This window comes from Rhagoletis pomonella, unplaced genomic scaffold (assembly GCF_013731165.1).
Source record: "Rhagoletis pomonella isolate Grant_MI unplaced genomic scaffold, Rhpom_1.0 Rhpom_scaffold_01398, whole genome shotgun sequence".
Lineage (NCBI taxonomy): Eukaryota > Metazoa > Arthropoda > Insecta > Diptera > Tephritidae > Rhagoletis > Rhagoletis pomonella.
In genome coordinates, this window is record NW_023459952.1 from 1 (window position 1) to 21,857 (window position 21,857).

The 21,857-nt window shown below is 35.4% G+C and overlaps 1 protein-coding gene across 2 annotated transcripts; it reads left to right on the top strand.

Moving 5' to 3' along the window:
- The first annotated feature begins 9,261 nt into the window (after positions 1-9,261).
- On the top strand, positions 9,262-21,802 carry LOC118752323 (8-oxo-dGDP phosphatase NUDT18-like). Of its 2 annotated transcripts, none has more exons than XM_036487192.1 (3): positions 9,262-9,429; positions 19,230-19,551; positions 20,112-21,802. In XM_036487192.1, exons 2-3 carry the CDS (start codon positions 19,275-19,277, stop codon positions 20,882-20,884), a joined length of 1,050 nt encoding a protein of 349 aa, XP_036343085.1. In that variant the 5' UTR covers positions 9,262-9,429; positions 19,230-19,274; the 3' UTR covers positions 20,885-21,802. The 2 variants fall into 2 exon arrangements, with proteins under 2 accessions (XP_036343085.1, XP_036343086.1); XM_036487193.1 differs by having other exon boundaries at positions 9,295-9,369.
- Positions 21,803-21,857: the final 55 nt, after the last annotated feature.

A 21,857-nucleotide genomic window follows, 5' to 3' on the forward strand; every position in this document is an offset into this window, starting at 1 on the left:
AATCTCTAGCCCTGAACTAGTGCGCTTCTAGTACGAATTTAACACGGCGATGTCCTAGGAAGAGTCAATCGCCCCCCTGCTGCATTCCTTTTTCGATAGTTCCGAACTAGTTTCAAAACAGCTCTAAAACCGACAGACAGTTTATATACCTTTGGCTGTAGCTGACTTTGCAGAGATATTCGCTGTTATTGGTTAGATTCCAGATGGTCCCAAAATGTTAAAATGTCTATTTCTCCATAGTTCCGGACTAGTCCTAAATTCCACAGATTAAATCTAGTTCGTTCTGCATCCCTTTTTCCATAATTCCGAACTAGTTCTAAATTCGTCACCTTAGATATAGATTTCTAATGAAAAAAGTGAAATAATATAGTTTTTTTTTTAAAGTACCACATTTCGCTGATTTTTAACTGGTGGGGATCTAGCTACTATCGGAATGGTTTGTTTTTGGCGATAAAGATCTTGAATGGAACTGAAATTTGATTCACTAGACCGCGATTTCCCTGCAGGGGTGGTTTCTAGGGCCGGGAGAAGTACCGGAGGTGTCGTCAGAGCACCCCAGGAAGCCAGTGTTTATAAGAATATCCAGTATTTCGCGTTCCGCCCTCTTTCTGGGCTTCTAGAAAAACTTTAGTGCATCAGTATAGAGTTGCCAAGAACCTGTTCTCTTGGCTTGATTGAAAAGCCCCCTTCTGAAATGTCAGGAGTTTTTGCCCTGCTGGAGGGTGCTTGGGCAGGATATCCTGAAAGCAGCATTTGTCACAAAGTTCGCCGCTTCATCTATTTTTAAAGATTTATGTCGCATAGTTTCAAATTGAAATCCTCTGGTTTTTTTAAATTGTCGTTTTTTCTCGCTTTAAAATTAAAGATCAAATTATAATTGCATAAATCACGCAAAAAAAATTATTCACTCATTTCTCCTCATCAATGTATGCGCGTGCATACCAAACAACCTATAAGTACAGCGAATTTCACCAAAGGTTAAGCACTCACCCTCAAGGATTTTTCTAATGGAAAAAAGAATTCCCGTATTTTTTTGTTTATAAAAAAATTATATTTACATCTGCCTCCAAGCCCATGAAGTTTTCTGCGTATTTCATATGGGAAAAAGACACTGCTCATACAAATACAATCGCCGTTCAGAGTCGGCGTAAACTGTAGGTCCCTCCGATTTGTGTGACCACAGCAAGGCGCACTGCACAAATCGGATTAGAAGCTCGGCTAAACACTAACATATGTGTAGGCGCAAATCTACTATTATTATTAAAGAAATTTTTTCGTAGAAATGGTATAGAATTCTTGATCTTTCGATCAGAAAACTCTGTTTCTTTTCAGAAGGCTTCCAGTAATAAAACCTGATTGTTTATTTTATAATTTTATACTATTAAAGATTTTTTATGGCTCCCCACATTGCATTTTTTAGGGGTTTTGGGGGAAATGGTTAAAAATACAATAGGGTATTCTTACTGAAAGTCCCCTAAAGAGAAACAGAGTTTTCTGATCGAAAAATATTGATGTTCAAGAATTCTACATTATTTCAACGAAAGACATGGAAAACTGCAGGGGCTTTGAGGTAGTTCTAAATATTAGTATTTTTTTTTAGAAAAATCGTACCGCATATATTTTTGGGCTACCCTAATGCGCATACATATCCAATGAAATAACTGTTACAATTTCATAGTAAAAGCCGGTTTTAGGTTTACTGGTATAGACTGCAACAAAATATTATTGGCTTAAATGAGCACAAAGCTAGTATTTATACACTTCAACGCACCGCTTGGTGGTTGTTGATATCATTCTACTTTTGAACTGACCTTACTTTCCTTTTATCGGTAAATCAATGTAATTAAAATTTCAAACTTCTTAACCTTCTGTAACTCCTTAACTGCCATAACAAAATTTAATAGCTTGGTTCTTACGATTTTAATTCATACATATGTATGTATGTATATACTATGTAGATTAAAGGTATGAGGTGTAATTGAAGTTATGCTATTGATTCGCATACAAGTTATGCATATGTATAAGATATGTTTTCATGTAAGTAAATTGATCGCTTTCTTTCATATGTGACCACATGAAGACGTAATTTGGAGCGTAGAATTTTATGACTAATTTTGTGGGTTCTTATATTCGATTTGTTATAATTGTTTTGCGGAATATTAGTTTCCTTGGATACAGTAATTTTTACTTTGTTCAGATAGATCAATGCAAAGCGGATCTATGCAAGGTGGTGATACCAGAGCCGCTGATTTCACTGCGAATTTGTACCTTTTGTCAAAATGATGTGTTTGTCGTAATTTGGCTTTGTACTGATTGTCAATGTGCGTATAATTTGTTATTGTAATTTTTGTTTTTGTTCTGCCAATACCACCTTGTATAAATTCGCCTTGGATCACCTTGGATGTCTCCAAAGTAGAGCAACAAGAAAAAGAATAATTTGATGCTGCAAAAATTACTTTATCATAAAAGATGTAGAGATGCCAGAACGAAATAAATAAAATCGATTTTTGAATCGATGCGAATCGAAAAAAAATATCGATGCAGGAAGGAATCGTCAAAAAATAAATCGATCCCCAAGATCGATTCATATAATTTGCCATAAAACGCCTTTTACTTAAGTTTCTTAAAGAACCAAATTCGGTCTTCTGACCAACACTTAAATTGCAAACATTATTGTAAGTAAGGGTATTCACCAAACCTTTTAAATGCTTTATAAACCGTATAAACCTGTAATTGTGTAAACCTTATAAATTAACTGTCAAAATTTGTATGGAAACTCGTTTACACATTTCTGATAAATTTATCCAGCGATTCCACTGAATAAACTTGATAAACTGAAGCCAATGCAACTCAGTCGCAACTCTAGCTGTTTTTTCTTAGGCAATAATCGGGATCCGCATAAAAATTTTGATCGCGAATTCAACAACAACGATATTATCCTGATAGTAGATTTATTATCCGATTTGTTTGTTTTGTTTCACGGATAATTTGGCCGCACAGTTTGGTAGCAGTGACAAATGAATTCATACACAAACAGACATTCTGCCATTGTTTCTTTGAACTAAATATAATTTTTTGCCCCTTTTAGTGAGGTCGTTTCTAAAATTTCTTAAACCTCGTGTTAGTACTGATACTGAGCTCGATAACCAAAGAAAACACGACTATTGTCGCATGTGTAAACGCAAGAAGAGTATGGGGCGTTCATGTAACAGAATGCTTAAATTTATAAGAATATCTGCTTGATAAAGTTATCGGTTTAGGTGAATACCACTAGTATATTTTAGAATATTCATTGCTATAGCGGTTTCAATATCAAGATTTATCCAAAAGCTATCAGGAAGCTAACAACCCGTAAATAGTAGCAAAAGAAGACAACAAAAACTTTTTAAAATCTTAGCCCTACTTAGGAAAATGGCAAAATTTTATCACAAAAGAGAAACACATTTTGTTTTAGTACAAAATGAACAACAATTTTAAAAAACTAAGCTAACCCAATAAATCTTGCCTTTATAGATTTTTCATTTTCAACAATTTTTTATTAGGCCTAAAAAAATCAAGAAAAAGATTTTGTTTTGTTTTCGCTAACTGCATATTTCACTCCATAATTACCTTTTTTAGAAAAGATTTTAGTATGCTGTTTTATAGCCCATTTTCTTTCATACAAAGTATGTCCGACTACAAAAAAAAAGAAATTTTCAAGAATCAACGCTATTTTGAAGCCACTTGAAGCTTCCACTTTATTACACTAAAATTAAATGGGCTCCAAAAATTGCACACCCAGAAAATATTATTAACTTATACACTGCCGCTCACTCGTATTTCTACTTTAATGTTTTTCAAATTGTTTTGCTCCAAATAAACTAGTGCAAATACTCCAAATTACGGCTAGATGCAATATCCAAGCTCCCTTCATTTTTTGTACTAACTAGCCTCAAATTCAAGTTTTATTAAAATTTTCTAATATAGTGTTATATGCATCAATTGAGAAAAAATCCAATGTCGATTCTCGATTTTTTGATCGATTCACGGATCGAAACGGAACTAAAAAATCGACAAAAAATCGAATCGGAAATCGATTTAACCGTTTTAAAACAGCATCTTTAAAAGGAAGATCACCTCTTAAAAAAAAGAAACCATCTAATATGGCGCCAATGACTTTCTCAGCTTGATTTTTGTCATTACAACAAAATGAGTCTAAAACCTTTCTTTTCAACATAATGACAGCTAAGAATAGAAAACATAAAAGACACCAAAAGCATTGTCAATCGTCAGTTGACTTCTGCCGGCAATCGGAGCTGGCGCACCAAATAGACTTTTCGACAATTCAGCTCATCTTAGTCAACTTGTTGAAAAGTCGTCACTATCTGGCGCTTTAAACATGCTCCTAATATCATACATACATATGTACATATCGTCGGTGATACTGCAAAACGTTCTATGTCAATTATGACCTTGGGTGCTTAAGAAATCTGCCACCTGTATCTGATCGCTTCTGTTAATCGATCATCTTCATCAGCCAAAGGAGATAGTTTTGTCGTTAGTTTATGAAAGTGTACTGATTTGCATATGCATTTCGGCGCTTGTAACAAACAGACCATCTAAGTTCCAAGAGTAATATTTGACATACAACGTTTTGCAGTATCTCCGACGATATGTGTGAATATGTTTTGAGTAAAGACATGTGTACATTAGGCTGAGTCACGAAAACAGTTGTATAAAAAATTTCCGCTCTAAACTACATACATATGTACATATCACGCATTAACAAAAATACTGTCATAACTGAAAAAAGAACATTTTTCAGAAGACGCATTTGAAGTATTCAATTTGCTCACAAAATGTTGAAAAAATCTTGAAATTTGTACACAATAAGAATAATGACAGTCTTTAACTAATCCTTGCCATCTTGAGCTAAAAGCGTCACACGCTGAATTACTTAATGAAACTGATACTTAGCACAGACTAGTAACGGTCTTGACTCCAGTGTTTTTTAACCTAAATTTTTTGTCTGAACCTAATTGAGTAAAATATTTCAGATTCCATCATATTAAAAAGTAGTTCGAAAATTCTGAACTATTTTTACTACTATGTACACTGAGGGAAAAAAATATTAAAATCAAATAGAAACGTCATTGATCTTACTATAAACGTCAACGAAAGAACTGTATATTGGTAAATATTCAATTCAATTACGCGCATATTAAAATGACCGCGTTCGTACTGAAAGAGTAGCCGCGAAGTGAACAATCAAGACAAAAACTAAAAAAAAAACTTAATTTGCATGTTGCCTGCAGTGGAATTCGAACCCGACCATTTCCGGATATCAACAACTTGTGGCAAGCATCTTTGCGCACTCAGCTACACCCAGGCATATAAATCTGCTTTCAAATGTTGAATATCCATCAAGACCACCGCACGCGATTTGTACTATGTATGCACGTGTGTGTTGTCGTCGCTCTAAGAGTGGCGCTCTGCATGCTTGGGGTGCGTATGTACACTTACATATACATACTCAGATGTGAACAGTCAAATACGTGCGTAATAAATTTTGTATGAAAATATTATTTTTAAATACGAACATTTTTAAACGATAATCAAATATAAAGTATTCATTTTTACTATGCATTATTTCCCTCAGTGTACTCTTATTAATATAAGTGCATTTTAGTGTTATTTTTGAGCTACTCTCTCAGCAGTCGAACAGAGTCTTAGAAGGCTGTTTTTAAAGCCTTGGATCCGTAAAAATAAAATAAGTTTGTGAACGCTTATTTTTATACAAAACTATAAACCTAAAATGGGTTATAACATGTTCAAAATTTTCTTTGCTTTCTTTTTCTTTATGTCAAAACACGTATAATTCATATGCTGTCAAAATTACTTGCGACAAATTTGTGTATGTAGTTTCCACGTTTTTTTTTTATAAATTTAAAACTTTTTTTTTTGAATTATTACGATAAAGAAACAAACTTTAGACTTTTTACATATAAGAGTATAGAAAAAACGTAAAAATTAACTTAATACTTGCAAGTTAATTTATGTTTAATAAAAATTTCTCTAGAATAGGTATTCTCTCGGAAAAATTATGAAAAAAAATATTGTAAAATAACTTTAAAATGTTGAAGGGTTGGCAACCCGAAAATATGTCTGTGTTAAAATACTTCCGAATACTTTTTATTGGACACCCATATTGTCATAATTTTTATAATTTAACGGATAGTGTATCTTATCCAATTCTTGTGACCATACTTTAGGCTAGAATTCCGATACCGGAATATGTATCGTAATGAGATTGAAACGTTTGTCATTTGAGAATAATCGGTCACGGTTTATAGGAGATACGAGTTTTCTCGTGCTAAACGGTGCTTTGATCCACTGTGCGCCAGCGCGTATGTTTACTAATATTTTTAGGTCGCCAACAGTTGTAATTTTTTTTACTGAGTAAGGGGCCATTTAATTTCTATGCAAATCTAGAAAAACCTTTTTAAAATTTTGACTTTTTCAATTTTTTTTTTTACATTTTGCCATACAAGTGTCACGTAACGCCAGTTCTGAAATACCCATCTGCGAAAGTGAGTTTGTTTGTTTGTTACGCTTTCACACGTTAACTACGTAATCGATCATCATGAAACTTTGCACTTTGAATGTTTTATAGTGCATATCTGTAGCAGTAAAAAAAAATAGATGAGCACAAAAGTTTTATATATTTATTAGCAAATTTCCAGCGTGACTTCGCTGTTTTTCCTGTCAGAAATACACTCGGAGGTTTTCCATTGGCTGCCGAGGGGAAAACAACTTTTTTGTTATTTTTTTATATCGTTGCCAAAAGCTTTTAGAAATTGCGTATTAAAATCGGTTAATTTACATACATATATTCGGACTCGTTGCGAGAGTCGTGTCGAATGCAAGTCGTTTTTCGAGAGTTGAATCGCATCCAAAATTTCATGTCATTGCCTAAAATTTCGACTCAACTAGTGTATCAAAACGCAACAACTTGGCAGCAGAATTTACATGAGGAGATTTTTCTGGTAACTTTTAGTTGAAAGCAACAAGCGCCCTGGTGTAAACGGGCTTTCAACTAATCGCTTCCAATGAAGTTGGTTGGCGGCCTACTTTCGTTCAACTTTTGACTCAACTAATCGCCTGTGACAGTTGAATCATGTCAATTTCAGCACGATAGTAGACAATGCCAATGTTGTCCGAATCGTACAATTTAGCCTAATTTACGACTTACGCAATGAGGCCGATTATTTTGTAGAATTTGTGCAAATTTAAAAATTTACAAACTTGAACGATTTTAAAATGAAAAATGTAAGTAAATACTTGTTTATTTATTTCATTTAGTTAATTCCAATGATTTGAAAGGTACTCGGCTGAAAAACACTGTATTCGTAATCGGAATGCAATCTCAACCAGAGTCCATATAGGGAACCCGACAGTTACTGCAACAAAGAAATTAAAACGTACATATGTTGAAGAAAGTGGGACTTACAAGAAATATATATGTAGATCTTGTTTTTTTGCCCTCTGAAAGAATTTTAAAAATTCTATAAAAATTTCTTATGTTTTAAATGCAACCGTGGTCACAAGCTGGCAGGGAAACTTGCAAAGTCCTGCAAATTTGCAAATTTTAAAACGGGTTGTATAAAGAAAACCAGCCGAATTTTCACTTCGCGTTAAATGAATGATACGTTTATACGTGCTTTTTAATCGTATTGAAATTTGGTTTATGCATCCGTTTTGAATCATTGCGAACTGAGTCAAAGCGCTTTATATTCGGTATATACAAGGTAATAGTTAGGGGATTTACAAGTCGTGTTAAGCGTCGTAATGTCTTAAGTCTTAGAATGCTTCAATTAAAAGATTTGATTAATTTAAAAACATTTTGATGAAGTTATAAATCGCGTAAATAGGTAAGGTTAACACGTATTGTGAATCCCCTAAATGTTACATACTCGTACAGGCGAAAAAATGGCCGAAGCTAAGTTCTTTTGTCAAATATCCACAGATATGAACGTAAATTTGTATGATGTCATAAATCGCCACGTAGTAAGTTTTCAAACAATTTTGGATTTTTTGAAAGCATGTTTGTGCACAGCGACCGATCCGGCCTAATGTACATAGATATATACATGCATATATGCCTGCATTGCTATATTCGTACATATATACATACACACACTTACGTATCTGCAGATCAAAACAAACTGTAAACTTGTTGCCAAAGCACAAAAAGTATTTACGTTTGTAGACGACACCAACTAAATACTCGACTAGCCAACAAAATAACCTGCTAGTCTCCTAGTCTCTAATACTACATGCTATTGACTTTTGTGCCAATACGATTGTGGAGTACCAAAGCTTTCAACTAGCATTTGTAAGGTGTAACCTGGTGCGGAAAATATTTCAAATCTTAATAAAATAGAAAAATGTACATGCTAGCTAGAAATTTACCAATACGAAAGAGTAACTTGGAAAACGATTTGGGGATGTAATTTTTTCGATCTTGTGGGGAAACGTACCGTAATAGGGATCTGCTGGGCAATTTTCTGCAATGAAAGCAATCGTTCTTGGCTATCGACTAAAAGTGGGAGAAGTAAATAGACCCTTTTTTGAGACTTACAACTTTCGCTAAACCTCACCGTCTCCCAGCACAAATCACTCGAACGGGAACACCGATAGTCATTGTCATTCGCAATTTGACTGTCGGAAAATTGCTCCTCGTTCGAATGAATTGAAATGCCCTCAATTTATCGATTCGATAATATCATTTTGTGACTGATCTGCCGACATGGTCCACGGACTGGCCTTTAAAATTAAAAAATGGAAGATAGAAATAGACTGCTGCATAGATAGTGACCAACAGTTTCCCTGCATAAAGTGAAATATAATTTTTATGTTAAAAACAAAATTTATTTATGTTATAAAATAGTTTTTATGTATCATAAAATGGCCTATGCTCTATTGAGAGTGGCATAAATTCAAGTAAAACTATCTTTTAAAATTTTTGTGGGGAAAAATTGCACCTACAGATTTTTTAAAATTGCAACTTTTCATCTAAAAGTGAGTAATCTCACTCAGTGTAAGAAAAAGATCCTATTGTCAAACGAGCGCCATGAGAGCTCATGGCATCATCTATCTAAAGATCTTACTCATCAACACAATACTTTTTCGCTTCTAATTACAACCAGTACTCTGCGCTTCCACCCTATGATGGCTAGCAGCTCTCAATGGAGAAGCAAATAAACCGCTCAAACAATTCGAAAACAGTCACGATTCAACATTGTACCGTGTCTCGCGCAAAGCGCGCACCGCAGCAAGTAGACGCAACGCAACATCGAATACAGAAAGTCAGAAGGAATTATTGTAAAAGTAAATACTCAATAAGGCAAAAAAATACAAAAAAAAATAGAAGAATTCGTTGAGAAAAAGGTAATAAAGAAATTGTGCCGCAAACAAAAAAAGAACGATGTGTATACATGTCTGTGTGTGTGTGTGTGTGTATGTCGCTTTAGTGTATGTGAAAAAAGAAAACAAAAGATTTAAGCAACGAACGCGAAGCGTACATACCAAGGCGCTTGAGTTATTGTTTTGGTTTTGTGGTTCCCTGAAATTTGCATATAAAATACTTGCATACCAAACATTCTACAACAAATTAGGTGTACAACATTCCTCACTCTTGGGCGCCCTGCATGCCACTTGTGTATGCCGATGGATGGTATAATTTATTGGTGTTACATACATACATATGTACATGCACCGCTATATGGATTATTAACAGTGAAGAATTTTGAAAGCAAATGCAGTTTTAAAGATTTAAAAAACTGCAAATATTTGTTATAATACATAATTATCTAGTTTTGCTGTCAAACTCTATAACCAGTAATCTCCGATCATCAGAGATGTTTTTCTTCATAGTTTCTTATATTGCCCTTACATTGTTATACTACCTCCATGTGGCATGATAGTTATCCACTCCAAGCCTTACCACTGCCTCAGTAGTTAAGGGCAATTACTATTTCAAACATAAAAAATGTTACAACAAAAATAATTGCCGCCAGCCGCATGAAGCCTGGGTTAAAAATCTCCACCATCACATTCTAACGGCGCGTCGTGAGACAATATTGCCATTCGTTAACTTTCTTCTTTCACTGCGCCAGCGCACGTATGCTAGACGCGCTCTCTCCAAACTTACCTTTTTCCACCACCTACCTCCCTGCGCCACTTTGCAACAGCCACAACTGCTGGCGGCATTGGCGAATTGCAAAATCGCTTTACTTCTGCCATATTCTCTTTGCCACTAGGAGGAGTGTGCTTTCTTGTGTTGTCGCAATATCCATATGGCATCCGCTTGCTACATTGGGTTAATCGTTAAAACCGTAATTACTGTTAAAGCCGCAAATAAAAAGCACTTAACGCGGCGATGAGTCTTTGGTGCGCGCTCCACGGGGCCCATACGCAGCTTCCAGTTAAAGCTGCCTCCAGTTGTAGTCGTCGCAGACTTTTGTTGTGGTCTTCACCTGAGCACGCAAGCGCCGCACCCCACTTTTTTCTTCTGTTGAGTCTGTTGAGACTTGAGTGCTTTAGTGGTAGACTACGCTAAATTTGATTTAAATGCGCCTGTCACTGTTGTCATTTATTGTCGCTGTCATTCTGTACGTTGGTTGTTAATTGCTGCTTTCTTGCCGTTGCTGATGTTGATCTTTGCCGCTTTAATGTGGTCATCATCTCTGGTAACTTCTTTGCCAGCTATGCACTGGATTTCTTGTATAAGTACGTAATAACAACACAACTCAAATTATAACAATTTTCAGTAGAGCCAAATTAAAGTTTTCGCGCTTCGTAAATTGCAGTCATTATATAGGAACAAATTTTAAGCTTTCTAATTCTGGCTGCTTCATAAAGATTTAGTAAGCTCAGTAGTGAAGGTTTCCGACTACTTCGATTTTCAAATAAATGACACAATTGCACCACCCATCGATGTTCCATAGAAAAATATGTTTATTTATCAGTCTTATCCGCTGTATAATTTAAATACATGCATGAAATTTCGATATGTGCGCATGCGCATGAGCTTTTGTAATTAGTGAAATATTTCTATTACCTTTAATCTTTTTCTTCTTCGTCTTCAGCTATAAACTACATTTAAGAGTTTTAGTTTCCTTAATTGGCATTACTTTGCGACTTTTTCTGCTTTTGTATTTTAGTAATTTTTTTCTACATACTTTTCACATAGTACAACGCGTGTTGCTTCCAAGTTTCGGAAATGTGTGTCATCTACGTCGCCCACTCAATGATGATGATTCGTATGCCTGTATGGTTATAAACATCAATTTTAAAAGTCGTTTAAAGATTAGATGTTCAATGTCATCTACAGAAGCGAACATCAAAAATACCAGCCTCATTATTAAATATTTCAGTATAATGCTAATGTCTACATTTACATATTTGTATGCTAATTAGTTTGATACTAGTTTATAGAAATAAGCAGACACATAATGGCTTTTGAAAGCTTCGAAGTTGAAACTTTAATGCACCGAGGTATAAGCCAAATGGGATTGAACTAGAAAAATTGCAGGGTCTTTCAATAGCCACCCATACACTTTGTGTTGGCATTGTCCAAACGTAGTTCACAAATTACGTCTTTCTCACGTTAAAGTACATGGAACCAGCCACATTTAGAGATTCTCAATAGTTACCGATGAAACTTTGAGGGGATGGTCGTAAGCGCTTTTAAGTATGTACATATCGACCAATGATTGCTATTTTATCGTAGGCGACGAAAGGTAAATTTCATAGGAGAGGTTTTTTTAATTCTCCCTTAAACAGTGTAAAAATTTATTTGGATTTAAATGGGCAACAACATCATTGAATGATAGCTTTCTAATGGGAATATTTATCTTTTGCATACCTTATTTTCTAAAGGTAAAATTGCGCTGACGATATTTTTCCTGAACATGCTGAAAGGAAAGTTATCACAGAATTGGCGCTTGCGATAGTTTTTATGCTGTATAATCTGAATATTTATACACGAAGGAGTGCGGGTACTTAAAGGATTATTTGAAAAAAAAAAATGAATTTTAAGTCAATTAAATATAAACACTGCCAATCAGCAGAATAAGCTCAACATTTGTTCATCTTTAACTGTTTGGTGCATCTACTAGATTGTCCACAAGTTTTCTTCGTGGATGCAGTGTTGTTTTAAAAGAATGAGAAAAAAGAGAAATTTATGTAATCCTTGGCCAGAATAGGTTCAGTGCCAAAATCTTCATATTAAGGAGATTTTTGGCAAGTTTCGAAATCAGCTGTTATATTTCTCGACTCGTCTTGTGTTTTCAACTTTGCTATTGGAGAAAAAAATTACTAAATGAAAACTTTCAATCCAGAGAATAAAATAAACCACTGCAATTTTATAAAAAGAAGGCTGAAGTGCAAAAGTTATTGTAAGTAGAAGAATAAAAAAAATCTTAAAGTATGTTTACATATAAATATAATCTCCATCAAAGATAGTTTTTTAATCACCCCTTTTCACAGGCAAATCTCAGATTATAAGCTGTCAAATTTATTGTGTTTGTTATTCTGACATCTCAAGGAAAAGTTATGTTTCTTGCAAGGAATGAAACCGATTCAAAATAACGTTCCGGTTTGGGTTTCGGTTTTGCCAAGTGTTTCGGTTTCGGTTTTGGTTTCGTTCTTCAAAATTTATTTCGATTTTGGTTTCGGTTTCGTTCCGGTTTCGGTTTTTCACAGAAATTTTGTTGATATTATTTAAATCACAATATCTTAAACGTTGAGGAAAGAAAATCGAAAATTACAGTTCACTGATAATATCAACACTAGGTTCTTTCCCTAACAATCCGGACCGGATTTGGTAATTAGAGAATAAGAGAAACATTTTCTTTCAAAAATGGAACAAAGTTCAGAAGTACGGAAACGCAAAAACCCACATTTTGTGCCCACAAGTCGAGAAACAGCTGATTCACCTTGTTCTTGTTTTGGTCACTTATACCATGTTCTGACCGACATCGGAAACATGTTTTCGTTGCTAAAACTGGTTTTCGACCTAAAACTTGTGTTTTCGTCCATATAAAATCTGTTAAACGAAAACCAGTTTTCGCTGAAAACTACTTGAAAACTCACTTTCCACTCATTCCAATCGGTGTCTTCACTAGTTTTTTTCGATTATTTATCGAAGTGGAAGTCATATTTTATCATCTTTAATACGCCATTTCGGATTTATTGTTAACTGCCTGGCCAAAGCAAAATAGGAATGAAAGTTAAAGGATGTAAATGAAAATAAAATGAAGGAAAAATGTTTGTTTGTTTGTTGTCGGTCAGAACATGGTATTAAATGCAAACACTTGGAAATTGAATTTTGGTTTCACAAATTTGATTTTAAGTACATGGATTGAAAATACATCAACAGGCCATTCACTTTTCCTTAAAAGCACCAAGTAACCACCACCACTTTGACACTTTATCCATTTTTACTCGGAGAAAATTTCTGGCTGTTTCGGGCAGGAAGAAGAATACACTTACGATCGAATCCGCTCGAATTTTCGCTCTCTATTACCCATTTTGTTGAGTACAGGCATGATTTCTGGGCTATTTTGGGCACACGCGAGATCTCGCATTGCGTACGGGAAAGAAACTACTTAAATATAATTAATCGATTATCGATTCACAACAACAAAGTCATCAGCAGATTTTTGCGAAAAGTTACCTTGGCATACTTATTTACTACTTAACAAGAATTTTAGCAAAATGTTGCTGATTTTGGTTAAATAAATCATTTATTTCAAAGAAATTTTTATTTATTATTTTTGTAAATTTCTGGAAACCGATTGAAACCTGTGATTGAAATGGTTTCGGTATCGTTCCTTTTCAGGTCAAGATAACGGTTACGGTTTCGGTTTCGGTTTTGAAAAACGAAACGGTTTTAAACGGTTACGGTTTCGGTTTGGGTTTCGGTTTCATTCCTTGGTTTCTTGTCTGTACTACCGTGATCACTTTTGCAATTTAAATATATTTTAATGTAATATTTGTTTAAAACTGCCTTTATAAACCTCTTTTCCTTGGTGGAGTAAAAAAAAATATTCCGACGAACTGATAAACTTATCTTTTTTTGAAGTCGGTTAAAAAGTAAATTTTTTGATATTTTTGGCTTTGCTTTTCAATTACAGATATTTATATCAATAGGGATTGAAGAAAGCATTATTAATCCTTGGGGTGCATTAGTTGAAGCTATTGTACCCCAGTTAAATCAGAAAATCAAAGCTTTTTTGTTCTAATACCACATTCATTGGCTTTCGTGCCTATCAAAATAAAAAATAATAAAACAATGATGTGTATAATTGGAAACAGAAAATAATGGCGAGAAAGACCAAAGTCGAGAATGCAAGTTTTGCCATAAACAGACAAGGCTGCCTTCAGACCACCTTTACATTTTCACTTCTGAACCACGATTGGTTGTCTTTTCATAGTCACAGAGACTTTTCCTATTTACTATTGCATTTTGGATCGAATCCATTTAATATAGTACTTTGTTTATTTGGCCGGCCGCTGTGGTGTAGTGGTAAGCAGTGCGCTTCCACTCCGCAACGTCAGGGTTCAAACCCTGGTCAAAGCAACATCGCAAAAAAAAAGTATAGAAAAAAAGGGTTTTTTCTTAACAGCGGTCGTCCCTCGGCAGGCAATGGCAAACCTCCGAGTGTATATCTGCCATGAAAAACAGCTTCTCATAAAAATACAATCGCCGTTCGGAGTCGGCGTAAAACTATAGGTCCCTCCACTCTATGCGACAACACACACGTGGCGCACGCCACAAATCGGAGGAGAAGCTCGGCCAAACCCTAACATATATGTAAGCGCCAATCTATTATTATTATTATTATTTGGCCTGTGAAATTTTGATCTCACTGGATTTAATTTTTGAGGCTAAATGACTGTACTTTGACCGTAAAGTGAGAGTAAAGCTAATTTTAAACAACAAAGGACAAAATAACGGTAAATAATTTGTAAATCCAATATCTACGATAAGATTCCAATGATTTTTGCGCAAAAACAAATGTTGGGCGTTGAACATTTTTTTTTAGAAGTTTAGGATAAATTATAATTAAAAGCAGACTACTGTACCTAGCAAATTAGTATGTACAATTTGTTCAACATACACATTAAATCTTTTCATCCATACGAAATTACAACGGAAATCTGTGATGCATGATTTTGGGATTCACGTTAAGCTCTGTTAAAACTTGAGAACTTTTCGAGGCTAAACAGTGTTTAAGACAAGGTACATCATTTTTTTTCGCCGACTCCTGTCGAAATGCTGTAACAACTTGCCAACACTTACAGGTAGCTGTTTTGGCCATCCTTCTGAAACATTCGCCAACAACCTCAAAATTTTATTTCAGCTGCTAAAAAATATTTTTTTTTGTTGAACTAAATACACAAAACAACGCGTGAAGGAAACAGCACTCAGGCTCCATTGTACCGTTTTCATGTTCCTTTGAATCTGTTTCAAATCTACTTGATTCACGAATGAATCGAATCTGATGGTTGGGTGTCAAAGAGATCGTCTCTCAACACATCGCTTCCAAAAATCATACCTAATCCTGGAAAAGGTAGGGCAGAAACACCACCATCTCATTCTCTCCAAGGCAGTAACGGCAAATTGGGTTGTCATGTATGCTGATCACAGTCAGGTTTTTGTGCCACGTAGAATATGCAATCAACAGTCCCACAAGTAGTCTGCAGTCCAATCTGTTCAATGAAAGTAAAACCCCAGCACGACGCTCCGAATTTGAAGACAACATGAGTTTCATTTACTTGCATCCTCTTGAAGCCCTCCACTCATTGCTGAGTGAAATAATCACCCAGTTTCTGTCAGTGTTTTCGTTGGCCGAAGTTGAGAGTGCTATAACTGGTTGCGGAATACCTGGTCTGAGCCCTACCCAGCTTTTTCACCTATTTTCCACGACGTATGTAGTTCATGCCGAGGCATATTTCTCAAGAAAAAAGTTCCTGACCCTGTATCAGTTTTGAAGCCATCAGTGAAGATTCGACAGTGTGTGAACCCGGGGTGAGTGGACTACTACATAATTTGAAAACATTAGGGTGACCATCGAAAATGTTTTTTCCTTGGAAATTTCAACACTCTACCCCCTAATTTTATTCATTTTTATGAGAAATATTATTATCTATTTTTAAAGATTTTTTAAAGGTTATTTAGAGGTCGTCGATGAGGTCAGAAAATACGATTTTGTAGATCTATTTGTTTTTGAACGACTATTTTTGATTCGATTTCAAATATCGAATATGATCTGGGAATATGCATATAATAATCTATTGTCGGAGTTGGCTTGTTGGGTAAGATAAAAAAAAACAATATTTCAAAACAATATGTACTGCTGTCTAACATTAAAAATATTTCTAAATAAACTTGTACCTCATTTATTGCAATCGCATACAAATTGTCGAAGTTAGGCGACATTTATTCAAAATTGATATATACAACCGATTTTTGGCAAAGAAGTGATTTTTTTTAGGAAGTTTTAGGAAAATGGGGGTGGCACCGCCCATCTATATCATATATGTGTATCTCAAAAACTACTTGACCGATCTCATTTTTTAAATCGGACGAAAACCACGGTCTCCACCAACGTAACGGTAATTTCAAAAAAAAAAAACAGGTATATTTTAGGGGGAGTAGGTTTAGTCCGATTTCAAAAAGTGTGTACCAAATATGGTCGAGATCGGTCAAGTAGCTTTCGAGATACACATATATGATATACATAAGTGGGCGGTGCCACCCCCATTTTCCTAAAATTTCTTGAAAACCCACTTTTTTGCTAAAGAGCGATCGTATATATTAAGTTTTAATAAATATTGATGAATTCCTTAGCCACACTGCTAAAAAAATCTGAAAGTCTGGTACATACACAATATAGATTCTAGGCCCTATTTAAGAGAAGTTGCCTAACTTCGTGATTTTAATAAATGTGGTATCCGTTTGTTTGAAAATAAATGTAATTTTGGACAGTACTATATTGAAATTGTGGAAATTATCGATGGTCAAAATGTAAAAAATTAAGAGAAATATGTGATTTTTTTACCCGTTAAAAAATCCCAACAAGCCAAGTCCGACAATAGATTATTATACACCATTTTAAAGGTCTATATATCCTCAAATCATATTCGATCTTTGAAATCGAATCAAAAAAAGTCATTCAAAAATCTTCAAAATCGCATTTCCTGACCTAAATCGACAGGTCTAAATTACTTTTAAAAATCTATAAAAATAGCCAATAATATTTCTCATAAAAACGAATAAAATTAGGAGGTAGGGTCTTGAAATTAAAAAAAAAAACATTACCTCCTAGCAACAAACAAAGAGGACATAGCACTGTTGTCAGCCATTACTTCCAAGCTATAAAGGACTTTGTTGACTCATGTATGTACTGCAAGTCAGGGATCGAACGAAGCATAACTCTTGTCCCGCAGGCGCTTTTTTAGGCTTAGCATAAATCAACCTTAACAAATCTTTGATCAATCTTGTCTTCTCATATGACACAGCAACCTAAAAGATGTCTGATAAAGAAGAGATGTGTTCGAGTAGTATGGGAGTAGGCTGTCCAAGCCCAGATGGATCCGTTTGTACATGGTAGGCATAGCTGCAGGGAAAAAAATCCTGACAAATTTATTTTGCTAAGTTGAAAATGTACTGAAAATTGTGTATATGTACCGAATGTACTTTCAAATTATATTATTTTCAAAGGAAAGTTTGGCGAGAGGAAGATCGACACATATCATCTATTTGTCGATTTCAAAGCCCCTTTATAAGTATGAAAACATGTCCGAATTTGGTATCTCTGCGAAAATAATATGGCTGTGTAAAATGGGATTGACTAATACCACCGGCTACATCAGAATTGTGATTTATCTTTCTGTCTTATAGACAAGGTGGCTCTTTAATATGTGATTTCTTTAATCTGATGTTGAAAAGGATAATAATAGCTACAGAGCTAAACCACGCAGGTACTTTTTTACAAGGCGTAAACTTGCTGGCGTATGCAGATGACTTTGAGATCATCGATCTAAACAGTTAAGACGTTTTTTTTTTTTTGCCTTTCCTAAGTTGGATATGGAAGCATAGCTGAGGGAAAAAGAGGACAGTGCGAAGTATCTTCTGTTCTGAAGCAAACAGTCCACATCAGCATCTGATAAGGCAGCCGCCCTTGGAGTGTTCGTGACAGATTATGCTAAAGATTTATGGCAATTTACGAATTTTTTTCAGCGAGTATTGGAGAATACGAAGCGATTAGCTTTACAACGACATTGACATACACCCGAAAATTTTTCATCCGCCATAGTAAATACATGGAAACCAAAAGTGTAAAGTGAACCGGTTCGGGGAAAATAAAACTCATGACAATGCTGATTTTTATGGATTGTTGTTCAATGTTCAAATATTAACTTAAGCCTAAGTGGAAGGTTCTACCACCTTTAGTTTAATTGCGGTAGGTACCTATTCAAACTTCGCCAAAATCAGTTTTTGCTGTTTAACAAATGACTATAAGTGACCATCAAGTCAAGGAGCAGTAATGGTATTCTCAGGGATAGTAGTCAAAGGTTCTAGCTTTAATTCTAGCCTAAGTCCTTTGGTTTCTTTGCTAGAACTTATAAAATATTGCAAACAACGAGATTTTTTGACACTTGGACCTTTTTTTCTCAAAATCTGGAGCTGACAGAACAGCACAAACAATTCTGTCAAAAACAACTTTGTAATTTTTACTATTATAAGATAACGATTTGTTTCTAACACAGCAACTGCTTATCGACACTTAACGAGTCTTGTACCAAACGCTGATTTAGGTTTCAAGACCCTAGGCTCTGAAATATGATTTAAATACATATATTACAACATATTTTCGATTTGATTTCAAGATTTTAGTTTTGCTAATTTGCTTAATTACACTGTTCTCCAATCGGAGACATTTTTCCCGTCTATCAGGGTGCATGGCAGGTAACCCTTATATGGGCAAGCTGGTTCCAGTGTTGCTGGCGGACTTTTCTAGGTTAGCGCTAGAGATCGATCGTTTTGGGGTCTCCCGCTGAGTGCATTGTTTATCGGACTTAAAAACTAGCATGGAGTTATTTATATACATAAATACATTCATACATATACAGAAATGTGTAAACAAATCATTTGAATGTTCGATGTTTCTTTTCAGCGAAACTACAACGACCAACATTAAAGTGTGAGGGATCGCTACAAAATGCCTCAGACCAATTCCCACAATGCCGCAGATGCCATCGAACAAAAGTTACTCGGCATACTCGCGGCACAGGATCTAGGCGATATAACACAAGAACTATGCGATTTCTCCCTCGAGGAACAAAATGCAACAGCCGAGGCTCAGGGTATACAACCAAGCGCTGCGGCCGACTACATACCCGTGCTGGGCAAATCCGTGACCTATATTGTAGCCTGTGTGTTGTTTAATGAGCGCGATGAGGTACTCATGATGCAGGAGGCTAAGCAATCTTGTGCTGGTGAGTTGAAATTATTATCGTTTTTAAAAGGTTTAAAAATAAACACTTTTACTTTCTCAATGTTGTTGTTGCTTTTTAACATTTTTATTTTTCATTTTTTATAATATTAAGAAAATAAAAATGTTAAAAGCCACACTAACATTGACAAACACAAAGTTTAGGAAGAGCCTGCCTGAAACTATATCTACAATAAAGCAAATGCATGTATAGAATTGACAACAACAAACACGCGGTCAAGTTTAAATAGCGGCAAATCAGTTGTACTTGATAGTAGTAGGTTGAATAAGGAAAATGAATTACATAGCAACAAGAGTTTAGGGGGTATGCATAGCTCAGTGGTTAACGCTTGTGACTTTGCACATCGATGTTGCGGATTCAATCCATGCTGAAGTCTAGAAAAATAAGTATGATGAGGAGATGTGATGATCTCCGAAATATGTGCTATAACTTCTACCGCTTAGACTTTGTTGCTTTTTCCATTTTTCTCAATGAACATAATCGTGGTAAAAAGCTCAATAATAATAATAAACATTTTTACAATTGCATTAATTTTATTTCAGGTAAATGGTATCTCCCAGCTGGACGCATGGAGAAAGGTGAAACCATTTGTGAGGCAGCAGTGCGTGAGGTGTACGAGGAGACTGGCCTTAATGTGGAACTCACCACACTTTTGGCCATTGAGGTTGCGGGTGGTTCTTGGTTCCGTTTCGTGCTCACTGGCCGCGTAACTGGTGGCATACTGAAAACACCCGCACAAGCTGACAATGAATCGTTGCAAGCTAAATGGATTTCCAGGCTCTCCGAATTGCCGCTGCGCGCCAATGACATTCTTAATCTAATTGATATTGGACGCTCCTACAAAGAGCGCGCTTCGGCACCACAGGCGCTAATGCACCATCCAGACGTTTTACCAACCAAATACTCACACCACAAGAACTACTTGCGCGTAGTGGCAGTCATACGCAAACGCGCCACCAATTCATTGAATGTACTCGTTAGTGAAAAGAATGTGCACCACTTCCCCACCGTCGAGGTGCATCCACAGCGCAGTCTTCACTCGACGCTACGCAAATTTATGATCGAGCTATTTGGCGCGGAATTGCCGCAACATCGACCGCACGGCATACTAAGTGTAGAGCACTGTCCGTCACCGATGCCATACACCAGCGATGGCATCTGTCTAAATGTGTTGGTTGTTTTCCGACCACCATTGGAAGAGGTGGCGCTCATTGGTAAATGCACGTGGCACGAGCTAGGAAGACCGCTCGAGGAAAAATTGGCGCGTATACTCTCTAATAAATATTCCACGATACCACTAAATGTTATACGTTAGATATGGGGTAGTGCTAGAAGTGGTTAGGGTGATGGTATGAAGCAGTATGAAGAAAAGAACCAATAAGTAATAGAAGAACTTATACTATATGCGTGTTTACTATGTTTGTATGTACGTTTTACTCAGGCGTACAAACTCACAAATCATACATTTAAATCGAGCATTCAAAAGCGCAAGCTGCCGTGACTGCGGGGTCGCGCGATTATACATAGACTATGTTTATGTATGACTTTTCTACGCGGTTATATTGTACTCCAGTAAATTCAACCCACATGCATAAACATTTTTTTTATCGAGTTAGCATGTATACACGTGTAGAATATGTATACACATTGTTTTTACACCGGTAGAAATCTGAACACGGGTTGAAACTTGTACATAAAAAATTTTAGAAGTTTTAGCCAGGGTTGCATTGGGTTTTATTACTCGAGTTGAAAATTTACTGTTTATGCTTGTTGGCTCTACCCGAGTTGAATATAACCGAGCAGCAAAGAATCATAAACATAGTAATATCTAGATAATAGGTTTGTTCCACAAGCTACTCGGAAGTTTCTTTGATATACGCTCGCAGTTTGAACTTTGTTCAGGTTTTTCTACAAGTAGCCTGTGGAACAAACCTAATATCATAAGTATATAGAGAGAGAGAGACATCATGATAAGGTCACCCACGTACTGATAATTTTTGTCTACTTAATTTTTTCAGATTAATTTTAATAATTATTTATAAAAATATAATAATAAATTCATTCTATAACAAGAGCCATAATCCAAGTTTCAAACTTTGACAAAAATTTATAAAAAATCAATAATGTTTTACCAAAAGTTCACACGTTTTATTCAATACTTTTACTTTTGGGTATGCAGTAGCTTTATAACGAATCTTAGCTATTTTTTTTTATATGGAAGGAAATGCGCATCACTGTCAACAAAAAGAATTGTGAAAAATTAACTTGCACTTTATACTAGAATTGAA

Excerpts from the sequence above, each read along its gene's own strand:
- LOC118752323 (XM_036487192.1), top strand. The coding sequence starts at position 19,275 with ATGCCTCAGACCAATTCCCACAATGCCGCAGATGCCATCGAACAAAAG. Across the intron at positions 19,552-20,111 it reads GGCTAAGCAATCTTGTGCTG|GTAAATGGTATCTCCCAGCT; the intron begins GTGAGTTGAAAT and ends ATTTTATTTCAG.